This window comes from Hemibagrus wyckioides, linkage group LG19 (assembly GCF_019097595.1).
Source record: "Hemibagrus wyckioides isolate EC202008001 linkage group LG19, SWU_Hwy_1.0, whole genome shotgun sequence".
Lineage (NCBI taxonomy): Eukaryota > Metazoa > Chordata > Actinopteri > Siluriformes > Bagridae > Hemibagrus > Hemibagrus wyckioides.
This window is the reverse complement of record NC_080728.1, coordinates 21,402,501-21,417,500: the sequence shown is the minus strand read 5'-3', so window position 1 is coordinate 21,417,500 and position 15,000 is coordinate 21,402,501. Positions and strand designations below refer to the sequence as shown.

General features: G+C 41.9%; 1 protein-coding gene across 2 annotated transcripts in view; it reads right to left on the bottom strand.

Moving 5' to 3' along the window:
• Nucleotides 1-15,000, bottom strand: part of lin7a (lin-7 homolog A (C. elegans)) — a 34,715-nt gene that overhangs the window by 513 nt on the left and 19,202 nt on the right. Inside the window, exons 3-6 of one of the 2 annotated variants that reach the window (XM_058416561.1) lie at nucleotides 9,008-9,079; nucleotides 6,193-6,402; nucleotides 3,391-3,605; nucleotides 1-2,321 (exon numbers count right to left, since the gene is read on the bottom strand). The exon at nucleotides 1-2,321 is cut by the window's left edge and continues 513 nt beyond it. In XM_058416561.1, the coding sequence (XP_058272544.1) occupies nucleotides 2,297-2,321; nucleotides 3,391-3,605; nucleotides 6,193-6,402; nucleotides 9,008-9,079 (522 nt within the window). In that variant the 3' untranslated portion in view covers nucleotides 1-2,296. Of the gene's footprint in view, nucleotides 2,322-3,386; nucleotides 3,606-6,192; nucleotides 6,403-9,007; nucleotides 9,080-15,000 lie in introns of both variants that reach the window. The other variant, XM_058416562.1, reaches the window with a different exon arrangement.

The window sequence follows — 15,000 nt, the reverse complement described above, 5'->3', positions numbered from 1 at the left end:
AACAATTCAGTTCGAAATTAAAGCTACACAATAATCTACTGGATTGTTTCAGGACGGCTTCAGTGGCTGATATTTGATACTTTAGCACACACACACACACACACACACACACACACACACGCACGCGCGTGCACACACACACGCACACAAACATACACGCGCACGCACATGCACACACACGCAAACACACACACGCACGCACGTGCACACACACAAAGTTGCAACTGATTTATTTTACTGGAGACTTTTTTCTAGTTGCTGCAACGCCTCTACACCCGTCTGCTCGAGCTAAACCGAGCAACCGAGCTATTTTAAAATATTTTAATTTTTAATATTATATTTCAAGATTTTGTAATATGGCTAATATTAGCTATAGTGTCGTAGATCAAAAACAAAACAATATTGTGTAGGTTTGATTTTTCACTGCAATGTTCCTTTAAAGAGTCGTTTAAAGAGTCATCTAAAGAGTCGTTTTCAAGAGTAATTTTAAAAAAAGATTCGTTTAAAGAGTCATTTAAAGAGTCATTTCAAGAAAGAGTCGTTTAAATAATAATTTAAAGAGTCGTTTAAGGGTCGTTTAAAGTCATTTAAAGAGTCATCTAAAAATTAATTGTTTAAAGAGTCATTTAAAGAAGGGGTCGTTTAAAGAGTCATTTAAAGAGTCATTTAAGGAGTCATTTGAGAGTCAATTCATTGGTAATAGTGAGTTGACTCAGTGAGTGAATGATTGTCAGAAGTGGACAGAATTACAGACGATTCTGATCAAACGAGACGCTCGGATTTCGGAATATACAATAAAATTGAATAGAATTACAATTAAAAACTCTTCAAGATCACAAACTAGAAAATTTACAAATAATAAAATAGCGTTATGTTACATGACCACCACTTTATAGAACTTTATTTATAGATTTCATACATCTGTGTACGACATTCACGTCCTCATCAATATTAACGCTTTTATTTAATAATCGTCAAAACTCTGTCTGTTTCATTAAATTAGCATCAATTAGCGTTGAAATGTAATCCAAATTCTGTGTAAATCAGGTTTTTGTTTCACATGGAGCCAAAATTCTACCCTACAAAGCTAGCAATCAAGCTAAACTGCTAACATTCCTGATCTGCAGGCTAACGTTTGATGTTAGCAACAGAAGCAATTTTTGTCCCAGCGTCATGTGCCATTTACCTTTAACAGAATGTCCTGCCCTTAAATGTTAACTAGCACTAGCATGGGAAAGCATGCTAAATCTTCTGCTAGCTTGTTTTAGGTGTATTAGCATATTTGCTCTATGCTGTGATTGTCAATTAACTGTTCAGTGTATTATTCAAATGCTAACATGGCTAACACACTATCTGGGCTAAAGCTAGTTTTCATCCTAGCAGTTAGCTGTCATTCTCTGCTATTTTCTGTTTTATTGTTAGCAAGTTAGCATTTCTGTCCCAACTGTGGCGTGTACCTTTAATGTTATCTGCACAGAATGTTGAAAAATGCCAACATGGCTAACGGAAAATGAACTAGCATTAAGTGTAAACATGTGCAGTTAGCTTGCAGTAATGCTAACAGTTATCCTTAATGTTTTGCTTGTTTTTCATTAGCTCTGTTAGCATTTTTGCTCCATATGCTGAATTTTTAGTTAAGTTTATTTGCAGAGAATGTCCATGAACTCTAACGAGGCAAAAAGCAAATGGTAGCTAAAGCCTGCAGGGAGATTAGCAGTTAGCTTTCATGCTCTGATAGCTTCTGTTTGTTGTTAGCCAAGCCAGTTCATATCTCAGATCATTGTGTTCAGCTTTAGATTGAATTTTTACAGAATTATAACGCTTTTAAATCCAACTGAAGTGTGTTATTGCTAATTCTACACTTTTTTTATATAAAATATTTCTTGCTACAATACGGTATAAAATACCTCACTTTTATCCAGGAAAAGACGACATCTGACACTATTTTCTTTCTCACAGACACAAGCACCAGAAGAATCTGTTAATAAGTTAGTGTAGAAAGCGGCGGCTAAACAAGAAACTGGGTTAAAAACACAAACAAAACGCGCTAATCCAACTACAAGCGAGACGCTTTCTTTGGAACGAGTCACGACTGGTGGAAAAAAGGAGAAGAAGAAGCTCGCTGCCACGCCTCTGCTGTCATTCGGTTCGTACGGTTAGCGAGTGCCGGTGTCTACGTTCAGGATGTGGTAATGCTGTAGGTAGCACACTAAAACCAGAGGAAGTGGTCTTTGCTGGAAAAGGTCATGACCCTCATCTGCAGATCGTGGAGGTGGAATAAAGCTCGTGGTGTCCTTTACTTTTTCTTCTTCTGGAACAATCTGTCGAGTAGCAAAGCAACAAACGCTGAGAGACTGTGTGTTAGCTACGGCTAAGGCAAAAGCTAAGACTACGACTGCATCCTTAATCACATGACACACTGTTTAGCATGAACAGATTAGCATTGTTCTGGTCTTGTACAGTATAGAAGTCTAAATGCTAACAGCTAATTATAAATATACTCTAGCAACGCGCACAAGTCTGCAGTTAGCTAACAGTCTGTCATTCTGCTGTCATTCTTATGTGTTGCATAAAGGATGAATAATAATAATAATAATAATAATAACAATAAATAAATAACATTACTACAAATGAATTATTATGGCTTATTTTTATCTATATTATGAAATAGTTCATTCGATTTATTTAATATAATGTCCTTCTCTGGGAAATAAAATGGCTAATTAATTAATTATCTGTGAATATATTCAAATAAAAATGTATTTTATTTATTAAACATTCTGCCCTCTGCTGGTCAAGAAACAAAATCTCTGTATGGCAAATAATTCAATAATATCCTGCTGGATAATAAACAAACACAATACCCCTTCTTACTCAGTAGCTGTAGCGCCCCCTGCTGGATAATTAATAAACACAATACCCCTTCTTACTCAGTAGCTGTAGCGCCCCCTGCTGGATAATTAATAAACACAATACCCCTTCTTACTCAGTAGCTGTAGCGCCCCCTGCTGGATAATTAATAAACACAATACCCCTTCTTACTCAGTAGCTGTAGCGCCCCCTGCTGGATAATTAATAAACACAATACCGCTTCTTACTCAGTAGCTGTAACGTCCCCTGCTGGACAATTAATAAACACAATACCGCTTCTTACTCAGTAGCTGTAACGACCCCTGCTGGACAATAAACAAACACAAGACCTCTTCTTACTCAGTAAATTTAGCACCCCCTGCTGGACAATTAATAAACACAATACCCCTTCTTACTCAGTAGCTGTAGCACCCCCTGCTGGACAATTAGAAGACACAATACCCCTTCTTACTCAGTAGCTGTAGCGCCCCCTGCTGTCCGTGTGTTGGGGGCCTTAAAGCAATGAAAAGCCTCACCTACGCCGTGTGGTTCTGTTGAGTGTTGAGGTTGTGTTGTTGTTGCTGTTGCTGAATGAGGAGCTGCTGCTGCTGGCGGCGTCGAGCCGAGCGAAGCTTCTCGAAGCGAGCCTCCATCTCCTCCAGCACTTTGGGTGTGTAGCGCACCACCAGCTTCACGCTGCCTTCAGCCGCCTTCAGCAACTCCACCGCCTTCTCGTGGTGCTCACCTTCCACACTCTGAGGACGAAACACACCTAAATAACTCAGTGTGTGTTTAAATATGATGCCCTCTGTGGTCATTATGTTAGAAAAATAATCTTATTTATTTAATCTTTTACTCTCTGCAGGTAAATAAATAAAATCGTGAATATTTACTGTTTTAAAAAAAAATAAAACAGTGCCCCCTGCTGGGCAATCGATAGAGTTCAACATCCAATAATTTTTCAAAATTAATTAAATCAATAACATTAGGTGCATTTACATGGACACTTTTTAATCAGATCGGACTGAATTCAATCGGACTGACGAATCCGATCGCAGCGTTTACATGAATGCGGTATAAAGTAATCAGATTGTTATGCGCGTTCACATGACACATGATTAGAATCGGTTTAGATCTTTTGACATGCGCACAGTCCACAAAAACGTCCGTACGTCATACGTCATTTGTATCAACATCCGTACGTCATACGCCACTGCACATACGCAGAACTTTCCAGGAACATATTCCATCTGATTAAGTGTTTACATGTCCTCTCGATCGGACTAAAAATGGTTTAAACCACCCCTTACCATCCGATTGAAATTTTAATCAGATGTGGCAAATTCCATCCGACTGACGTGTTTACATGACACTTTTTTAATCTGATTGTGCTTCTAGTCCTGTTACGATCAGATTACAAGTGTCCATGTAAACGCACCTAGTGACTAATGATTAACTGATGGTTAATTTCTTTAACATAATAAATGTAGTGCCCCTTGCTGGATAATAAATAAATAAATTCCCAAATTATAAATACAAAATATTTTAAAGTTGCCATATGTAATGTTTAAAAATGTCTCTAGAGCTGTGATAATCATTTATATTATTTATATGATTTTAAAAAAACTGTACCTCATTATATTGCCATGCAGCAGATCTCAATAATTTATTTGTTTAAAGATAATTTATTGTGTGATCGACGTTAGCTCCGCCTCCTTACTCGTCTTCCATAAACAGAAACACAGCATGTGCAGTTTGAAGCGAGAGAGAATATCCAAAGAAAGGTGACATCAGAAATCACCAGCGATTTCATTACAGATGTAGTTCATGTACTGGACAGTAGATGGCACTAAATATTACACACTGCCGCTTTAATGAATGCATTATATGTTGCTCTGAAGGTCACTGAGGTGAATGTGAGCGTTACACAGCTGATGATAAACAAGCATTTTTTGCTCAGTAAAGCGCTACACGTTTTTAATTTAACAAGAACCTCAACCTCCAACATAACAACAGACTTTTCCAATATAACGAAATGAAAGCTCAGATGAATCCGGCGTGGTGCCGCGGCTGGAAGTCTCTCTCTTTTCCTTCACGGTGTGTGAGAAAAACAAATTACAGTCTGAAGTTTGTCACGGTCTGAAAGTTTGGAGGAGAAACTGACAGAGAAGTTTAAAAAAAAAATCACTGAAATGTCTGCGGCTGCTTTTTAGTGGTGATGCAGACGGGATTTAACGAGGAGAAGCTCCGAGAGTGAAAACACTACACTCCTGTCTGACTAAAAGGAGATGGATTATGTCTTGAAAGAATTCGACACTTTAAGCAGTCTTTAGGGGGCCAAGCACCAAACCTTCTGATGTCCTCATACCGGGTTCTCTATGCTGCAGGCTTATGGGCGTGTCCTATTTTACTGTATACACGTTGTACATCTAATATACTATTATATCTTGCTATTGGTTGCCATGGTTACAGCAGTCGTGCCAGGTTATTGTGATTTATACGGTGAGTGATTTAGGGGGCCAAGCACTGAAACTACTTACATCTTCATACTGGGTTCTCTATGCTGCTGGCTTGTGGGCGTGTCCTAGCTAACTATATACACTGTGTGCATCTACTACACTATTATATCTTGCTACTGGTTGCCATGGTTACAGCAGTAGTGCCACATTATTATGATTTATACGTTGAGTGATTTAGGGGGCCAAGCACTGAATCTTCTTACGTCCTCATACTGTGTTCAGTTTTGTACTGTGTTCAGAAAAATAGAAAACATAGAGTCACGCTTCAGCCACTGGGTCTCTGAACTTCAAATAAGGAATGACAGAAGACAAAATAACACAATGACCAGCAACACACACACATAACACACACACACACACACACATAAAACACACACACACAAGCAGGAGTGTGCAGGTTCACGCTGTGATGAAAATATGTTTTTCCATCTACACAATCAGGCTGCAATTTCTCTGTCTGTGAATGAAGGTTCTTCATGTGGACAAAAGAAAAAAAATGACATTATTTTTTAAAATCTATGTTTATAGGCGTTAATCATCTCATATAAGAAATAAACTTTATTAATCCCTCAGCAGTTTCTGCTCACAAACGTCTTCTTAAATAAGGTTTGCTGTCAGCTGCTGTGGTGATTAACAGCAGTTAGAAACGTGTCTGCAGTGAGAGAGGATGATCCTGCTGCTCCTCCCATATGGATGAGTCTGTCTGCTGTTTTCTCTCATTTTCAGTAACTTTGAATCCAAACTCTTCGGATTTATGAGGTTAACACAAGTTCATAGGAAAGGCGTGGAAAGGCTCTCTAACGTTCTCAGGAGTAAAACTCACCACTCCGTTGACAGACAGAAGCTGATCGCCTCTTTTTAAGCCGCCGTGTCTCTCAGCCACGCCCCCTGGGATGATGCGGGAGATGTAAATTGGGGAATTTTGCTCTTTCCCGCCCATCACGTTGAAGCCCAGCCCCTCATCGGTTTTCGGTAATTCCACCACTCGCGGGTGAGAGTGGCCTTCACTTGCAGCGAAAGCTGCCACCGTTGCCTAGCGATGAGACACCAAACAGAGGAAAAAAGTCACAATCAATCATTAAATACAAAACAAAACGGTGTGTTCTGATTGGTTGAGAGATTAAGATCAATCCAAAATGGCTTCACTGTGTTTACGTCTTACACAGGGAATGATGGATCTACCTAGCGTCCTCCAGGAGTAATGTAAAACAAGATTTGAGGTTCAGCCCCAGATCTGGTTTTCTTATACACAAACAAACCTAGGTTTACTAAAAGTTTTGGCACCCTGTTGTGTGTTTGGTTGCATGTTCTCCTGGAACACTAAGCATTTAGGGAAACAGGTTGAATCTTCGAGTCAGACTTACTGCAGGGTTTTTTTTTTTTATATTTAAGATATTAGTGTTCAGGAAAGGCTTCGAAAACCTTAGGGGAAAAGAGGGCGGGGCTTGTGATCTGCTCGCTGAGACTCGTAAAACATCTTCCTCTGTTCCTCAGAGCTGGAATAAAGAGCTGGGTTCTGTAAGCGTGTGCTCAGTATGCAGAACGCAGACAGACTCGACCTTGACGCCTTCACACTCGCCGCCAGAGAAGGTGTCATCAAGTAGCATATGGTGAATAATGTCTCTGATGCCAAATATTCTCCCAGAGCTGCACGAGTGTTACAGACATTCTCCCAGTACAGATTTCCTGCACGCTGTCGCTAAACCATATGACTGCTGTTAGGAGTGAAAAGCTCAGGCCAAGGTGAAATGAGATCTGTCTGATTTCTGATTTCGCGTTTCCTGATTTTGCCATAAAGATGAAGTGTGAAATAACATAACATTAACTAGCCTGCTAACAAACATGGCTAAACAGAACTAATTACTGCTAGCATGGCATTAGCACAGATATAGCCATTATACTGGTAATTAGACCAGTACTGAAAGCTAATCATCGCCAGAGAAGAAAAATCCTCTGTAGTGTAAGAAGAATGGAGCTGAAGTTAGATTTGTTTAGGATCTGAATTTATACCTCTGATGATAACAGGCTGTTTTTATTTACACAGTACAGTAGTTTACAAGGGCTATCTAGCTTAGCTAATTACATAATGACACAGAGGCCACGCCTCCATCGCTAAGACTGAGGGGACACGCACACAAAGGCCACACCTCCTTCAATGACACTGACAGGATGCACAGAGAGACCACGCCTCCTTCACTCAGTCTAACAGGAGATGCACACAGAGAGGCCACGCCTCCTTCAGTAAGACTAACAAGACACACACACTGAGGCCACGCCTCCTAAATAAGATGGGCAGGACACACACACACAGAGGCCACGCCTCCTTCACCGAGTCTTACAGGAGAGGCACACAGAGAGACCACGCCTCTTTACCTGAGACTGACAGGACACTCACAAAGAGCCTCACCTCCTTCACTGAGACTGACAGGAGACACACAGAAAGGCCACGCCTCCTTCACTGAGACTAACAGGAGACACACACAGAGGATAGGTCTCCTTCACTGAGACTGACAGGAGACACACAGAGGCCACGCCTCCTTCACTGAGGCTGACAGGACACACACAGAGGCCACGCCTCCTTCACTGAGACTAACAGAATGTATCTAGAGTCCACACCTCATTTATTGTGCCTAACAGGACAAAGTGGCCACGCCCCTTCACAGAGGACACAGGATAAAAAATGATCTCCGCAGCTGAAACCAGGCTGCTTTATTAAAATTCACACAACATCCAGTTTAAATGACCTAAATTAGTGTTTTATTAGAAAAGAGACAAAGAGCTCACGTCTAAAGTGACAGCACGTGAAGTCAGGCGGAGCGGCTCGTTACGCTGCGTATAAACCGGGCCTCGTCTACTTCTGCATGCAGGACTGATCATTCACAACTCACTCGTGAACAAAAAAAAAGAGGAAGCCCTCATTGTGTGCCTCGTTATAAACTCCACAGCTGAAAATGCCCTTGAAGACTATTAGCATCTTCTGTTCTCCCTCGTTTCCTCGTGGCTAATGGGCTATTACACACTGTAGTGCGCTAATTGAGTTCAGTCAATACAAAACCCTGAAGACTCCCAGACAAAAGCACTGAACCCGCGCCCTGACAGAGCCGTGAATCATCTCCACGCTGCACCAGTCCTTCACTCTAAACTGGATTCTTCTTCCTCTTCATCTCCTCTCCCACTTCACTTGTTCTTTGGTGGAAAAACACACTGAAAGATCTTATTTCATTTGACTGAACTCAAAACTTTCTTTATTTTCACCAGCTAACACATGACTAATGTGAGATAGGGAAAGGGGACGGGGCTTCTGGAGGTTAGTTTATATAGGAGAATTTAAAACACCTACACAACTGTCAATCATTCCACTGATATGTACTCTGTTGTTAAAATGTGAATTCCTTCAAAATATGTGAATGTTGAAAGTTCTGTCATGATAATATAAAGCTAATTAGCATAAAATATTAGCATAAATTATTTACTCCATGTAGTGTAATCTTATGCTAGGTTAGCAGACAATGCTAAGTGAAAATCCAGGGCAACTTCATCCATATGGGTCAACACATCTGAGGAACACTGTGTATAAAAGACTAGCCGCTGCATGCTAGCAGGTGATGCTAGATGAGCATGATCGTAGCCATCCTCACCTTGGCGGTGGCTCGAGCTTGATACTCCGGACAGCCGTTCACTGTTATCGTCTCATGCATGTACTGGTAGACCTGATGGAGGAAAGGAGAAAGAGAGAGACAGCAGATGCATTAGTCTTCAGGTCAGTACACAACAAACCAAAAAAAACAAGTATTGATTTTATTTATTCACACATGCACTTAAGCTCTTCAGTTCTTCACTGAGCTTTAGAAAGAAAAAATAAATAAAAAACAAATAAAGTGCAAGCTGCTGATGAGTAACAGAGTTTGATGCTGATTTCTAATGTATAGCTGAGTATATTCAGGTGTTTTATCTTAGATTTTTGGCCATTGGTGTGTGTGTGTGAGAGTGATGGTGAATGTTGGGGCATGTGTGTGTGTGAGAGTGATGGTGAATGTTGGGGCATGTGTGTGTGTGTGTGATGGTGAATGTTGGGGTGTGTGTGTGTGTGTGTGTGTGTGTGAGAGGGTGAATGTTGGTGTGTGTGTGATGATGACTGATGGCATGTGATGGTGAATGTTGGTGTGTGTGTGTGTGATGGTGAATGTTGGTGTGTGTGATGGTGAATGTTGGTGTGTGTGATGGTGAATGTTGGTGTGTGTGATGGTGAATGTTGGTGTTTGTGTGTGTGACGGTGACTGTTGGTGTGTGTGTGTGATGGTGAATGCTGGTGTGTGACGGTGACTGTTGGTGTGTGTGTGTGTGTGTGTGTGTGTGTGACGGTGACTGTTGGTGTGTGTGTGTGTGTGTGTGTGTGTGACGGTGACTGTTGGTGTGTGTGTGATGGTGAATGTTGGTGTGTGACGGTGACTGTTGGGGTGTGTGTGTGTGTGATGGTGAATGTTGGCGTGTGACAGTGACTGTTGGTGTGTGTGTGTGATGGTGAATGTTGGTGTGTGTGTGTGTGTGTGTGTGTGTGTGATGGTGACTGTTGGGGTGTGTGTGTGTGTGTGATGGTGAATGTTGGCATGTGATGGTGACTGTTGGGGTGTGTGTGTGTGTGTGTGTGTGACGGTGACTGTTGGTGTGTGTGTGATGGTGAATGTTGGTGTGTGTGTGTGATGGTGAATGTTGGGGTGTGTGTGATGGTGAATGTTGGTGTGTGTGTGTGATGATGACTGTTGGCATGTGATGGTGATTGTTGGCGTGTGTGTGTGTGATGGTGAATGTTGGCGTGTGTGATGGTGAATGTTGGTGTGTGTGTGTGTGTGTGTGATGGTGAATGTTGGTGTGTGTGTGTGTGTGATGGTGAATGTTGGTGTGTGTGATGGTGAATGTTGGTGTGTGTGTGTGTGATGGTGAATGTTGGCGTGTGTGTGTGTGTGATGGTGAATGTTGGTGTGTGTGTGTGTGAGATGGTGAATGTTGGTGTGTGTGATGGTGAATGTTGGTGTGTGTGTGATGGTGAATGTTGGTGTGTGTGTGATGGTGAATGTTGGTGTGTGTGATGGTGAATGTTGGTGTGTGTGATGGTGACTGTTGGTGTGTGTGTGTGTGTGTGTGTGAGTGATTGTGAATGTTGGTGTGTGTGATGGTGAATGTTGGCGTGTGTATTGGTGTGTGTGTGTGAGATGGTGAATGTTGGTGTGTGATGGTGAATGTTGATGTGTGTGATGGTGAATGTTGGTGTGTGTGATGGTGAATGTTGGCGTGTGTATTGGTGTGTGTGTGAGATGGTGAATGTTGGTGTGTGATGGTGAATGTTGATGTGTGTGATGGTGACTGTTGGTGTGTGTGTGTGTGTGTGAGTGTGTGTGATGGTAAATGTTGGTGGGTGTGTGTGTGTGTGTGTGTGTGTGTGTGTGTATGTGATGGTGAATGTTGGTGTGTGTGTGTGGGTGTGTGTGTGTGTGTGATGGTGAATGTTGGCGTGTGTGTGATGGTGAATGTTGATGTGTGTGATGGTGACTGTTGGTGTGTGTGTGTGTGTGAGTGATTGTGAATGTTGGCGTGTGATGGTGAATGTTGATGTGTGTGTGTTGGTGTGTGTGTGAGATGGTGAATGTTGGTGTGTGTGTGTGTGTGAGATGGTGAATGTTGGTGTGTGTGATGGTGAATGTTGGTGTGTGTGATGGTGAATGTTGGTGTGTGTGTGTGTGTGTGGGATGGTGAATGTTGGTGTGTGTGTGTGTGTGTGTGATGGTGAATGTTGGGGTGTGTGTGTGTGTGTGTGTGTGTGTGATGGTGAATGTTGGTGTGTGTGTGATGGTGAATGTTGGTGTGTGTGATGGTGAATGTTGGTGTGTGTGTGTGTGTGTGATGGTGAATGTTGGTGTGTGTGATGGTGAATGTTGGTGTGTGTGTGTGTGATGGTGAATGTTGGTGTGTGTGTGTGTGTGTGTGATGGTGAATGTTGGTGTGTGTGTGTGTGTGTGTGTGTGATGGTGAATGTTGGGGTGTGTGTGTGTGTGTGTGTGTGTGTGTGATGGTGAATGTTGGTGTGTGTGATGGTGAATGTTGGTGTGTGTGTGTGTGTGATGGTGAATGTTGGTGTGTGTGTGATGGTGAATATTGGTGTGTGTGATGGTGAATGTTGGTGTGTGTGATGGTGAATGTTGGTGTGTGTGATGGTGAATGTTGGTGTGTGTGTGTGTGTGATGGTGAATGTTGGTGTGTGTGTGATGGTGAATGTTGGTGTGTGTGATGGTGAATGTTGGTGTGTGTGTGTGTGTGTGTGATGGTGAATGTTGGTGTGTGTGTGTGATGGTGAATGTTGGTGTGTGTGATGGTGAATGTTGGTGTGTGTGATGGTGAATGTTGGTGTGTGTGATGGTGAATGTTGGTGTGTGTGATGGTGAATGTTGGTGTGTGTGTGTGTGTGTGTGTGATGGGGAATGTTGGTGTGTGTGTGTGATGGTGAATGTTGGTGTGTGTGATGGTGAATGTTGGTGTGTGTGTGTGATGGTGAATGTTGGTGTGTGTGTGTGTGTGATGGTGAATGTTGGTGTGTGTGTGTGTGTGTGAGATGGTGAATGTTGGTGTGTGTGTGTGTGATGGTGAATGTTGGTGTGTGTGATGGTGAATGTTGGTGTGTGTGATGGTGAATGTTGGTGTGTGTGTGTGTGTGATGGTGAATGTTGGTGTGTGTGATGGTGAATGTTGGTGTGTGTGTGTGTGTGTGATGGTGAATGTTGGTGTGTGTGATGGTGAATGTTGGTGTGTGTGATGGTGAATGTTGGTGTGTGTGTGTGTGTGTGATGGTGAATGTTGGTGTGTGTGTGATGGTGAATGTTGGTGTGTGTGATGGTGAATGTTGGTGTGTGTGTGTGTGTGTGATGGTGAATGTTGGTGTGTGTGATGGTGAATGTTGGTGTGTGTGATGGTGAATGTTGGTGTGTGTGTGTGTGTGTGATGGTGAATGTTGGTGTGTGTGATGGTGAATGTTGGTGTGTGTGATGGTGAATGTTGGTGTGTGTGTGATGGTGAATGTTGGTGTGTGTGATGGTGAATGTTGGTGTGTGTGTGATGGTGAATGTTGGTGTGTGTGTGTGTGTGTGTGTGTGATGGTGAATGTTGGTGTGTGTGATGGTGAATGTTGGTGTGTGTGTGTGTGTGTGTGATGGTGAATGTTGGTGTGTGTGTGATGGTGAATGTTGGTGTGTGTGTGTGTGTGTGTGTGTGATGGTGAATGTTGGTGTGTGTGTGTGATGGTGAATGTTGGTGTGTGTGTGTGTGTGTGTGATGGTGAATGTGTGTGTGTGTGTGTGTGTGTGATGGTGAATGTTGGTGTGTGTGATGGTGAATGTTGGTGTGTGTGTGTGTGTGTGTGTGTGATGGTGAATGTTGGTGTGTGTGATGGTGAATGTTGGTGTGTGTGTGTGTGTGTGTGTGTGATGGTGAATGTTGGTGTGTGTGTGTGTGTGTGTGTGTGTGTGTGTGTGTGTGATGGTGAATGTTGGTGTGTGTGTGATGGTGAATGTTGGTGTGTGTGTGTGTGATGGTGAATGTTGGTGTGTGTGTGTGTGTGTGTGTGATGGTGAATGTTGGTGTGTGTGTGTGTGTGTGATGGTGAATGTTGGTGTGTGTGATGGTGAATGTTGGTGTGTGTGTGTGTGTGTGTGTGTGTGTGTGATGGTGAATGTTGGTGTGTGTGATGGTGAATGTTGGTGTGTGTGATGGTGAATGTTGGTGTGTGTGTGTGTGTGTTTCTGATGGTGAATGTTGGTGTGTGTGATGGTGAATGTTGGTGTGTGTGTGTGTGTGTGTGTGTGTGATGGTGAATGTTGGTGTGTGTGTGATGGTGAATGTTGGTGTGTGTGTGTGTGTGATGGTGAATGTTGGTGTGTGTGTGTGTGTGTGATGGTGAATGTTGGTGTGTGTGATGGTGAATGTTGGTGTGTGTGTGTGTGTGTGTGTGTGTGTGATGGTGAATGTTGGTGTGTGTGATGGTGAATGTTGGTGTGTGTGATGGTGAATGTTGGTGTGTGTGTGTGTGTGTGTGATGGTGAATGTTGGTGTGTGTGATGGTGAATGTTGGTGTGTGATAATTCAATAACTGATATTTTATCTTGGTTGTGGCTAATTCTGATTAAAGGTCTTGTAAAAACCTGCATCCTCATTCCCTTTAGAAAAAAAAACAGTTGGCTATTTGCTATTAAGTCGTGACAGCACTTTCTGGAGATGTTGGGCTATTTGAAGGCCCTCCAGACTTTCTCTCATTAGCTGGAATCTGTGAGGATGCTGGCAGCAGCAGCACTTTTCCTGCTTTGATTTGGAGCCAGCACCTCACACTGAGACTCTGCCTCTCCAGCTGTTAGCATAATTGAAAGAACCGAAGCATCTGTTTAAAACACCTCTTACTCAGCCGCATACACGGAAGGAGAACCTTCTACCTTCTGTGTTTTTATTTTTACTACAGCACGGTGTTTAAAAAAAGCCGAAATAGCAGCACCTTTCAGATGTTAAAGCCTAGGGCTAATCTTATTAGCACTTTATTGTGATTAGCCTGAACTACTTTATATAGCTTTGTTCCTCCGTTAGCTTGATTAGCACTGAAGTTTTTCCATTTCTCTACCATTTAAACTTTTAAATACATTTTCTTTTCACTTGCTGTCATTCAGTGATGCTTTAGTTGTGTTTGCGTCGATCTAATGTGTTCTAGATTCATTCTTGTCTCAGTACGAGAGTTAGCAAGACTAGCATTGTTGTAGAAAGATGGGAACACACTTGGTACTAAAACATGTTGCCATTTCATCCTTATATACTAGCCAAAATATGTAAAATTGTCTATATTATTATAGTATATATTGGAGTTTTAATCAGATTTTGTTGTAACATTCTTTCTCTAACATTTCCTTCACCTCATTCTGCTGTCAGCTCTTTACATTTTAGCTAAAAGCTCTTGTTTTAGATTTTTTTGTCACTAAATGTACTACATTAGTATGCATTAAGGACTGTAATGTCACAGGATTTTAGGTTCCCTACTGAGTGAACACAGAAATGACAGACAAATCTGACACTGCATTAAAAATCAGGAAAAAAGCTGCTTACTGCTAAGAGTGGAGGTTTATCTCACAGCCTCATGAGAAAAAAAACATTTTCTCTAATTATATTTGCCGAGGTAACACTAATAAAACAACTGCCAGTTTTTATTTGTTAAATCCCAGCTATTATAAACATTTTTATTACAGAAATGTTTAATATTATGCCAAATGCAAATGTGTGTGTGTGTGTGTGTGTGTGTTGAAAAGCCATGAATACCAATAAACATCGGCTATTTCACTTGGTAATTTTATAAAAGCTCGCACACAAACAGTAAGCAGCAGCTAAACCTCAGGATTTATAGCCTGCTACTGAACAGACAATAAAGTCTTTCAGTCAATCTTTTAAAGGTGAGTATTAAAACAGCGTAAAATATGAAATATGAGTTCCACTGCCTAATGTGATGGAGCGTGAATGTCTTGAACAGCGAGCTGATGAGTAACGGTGCCGGAAAAACAGAACTGACAGCCGGTTCATGGCCAGCAGATCCACAGGCACTAAAGTGTGTCAT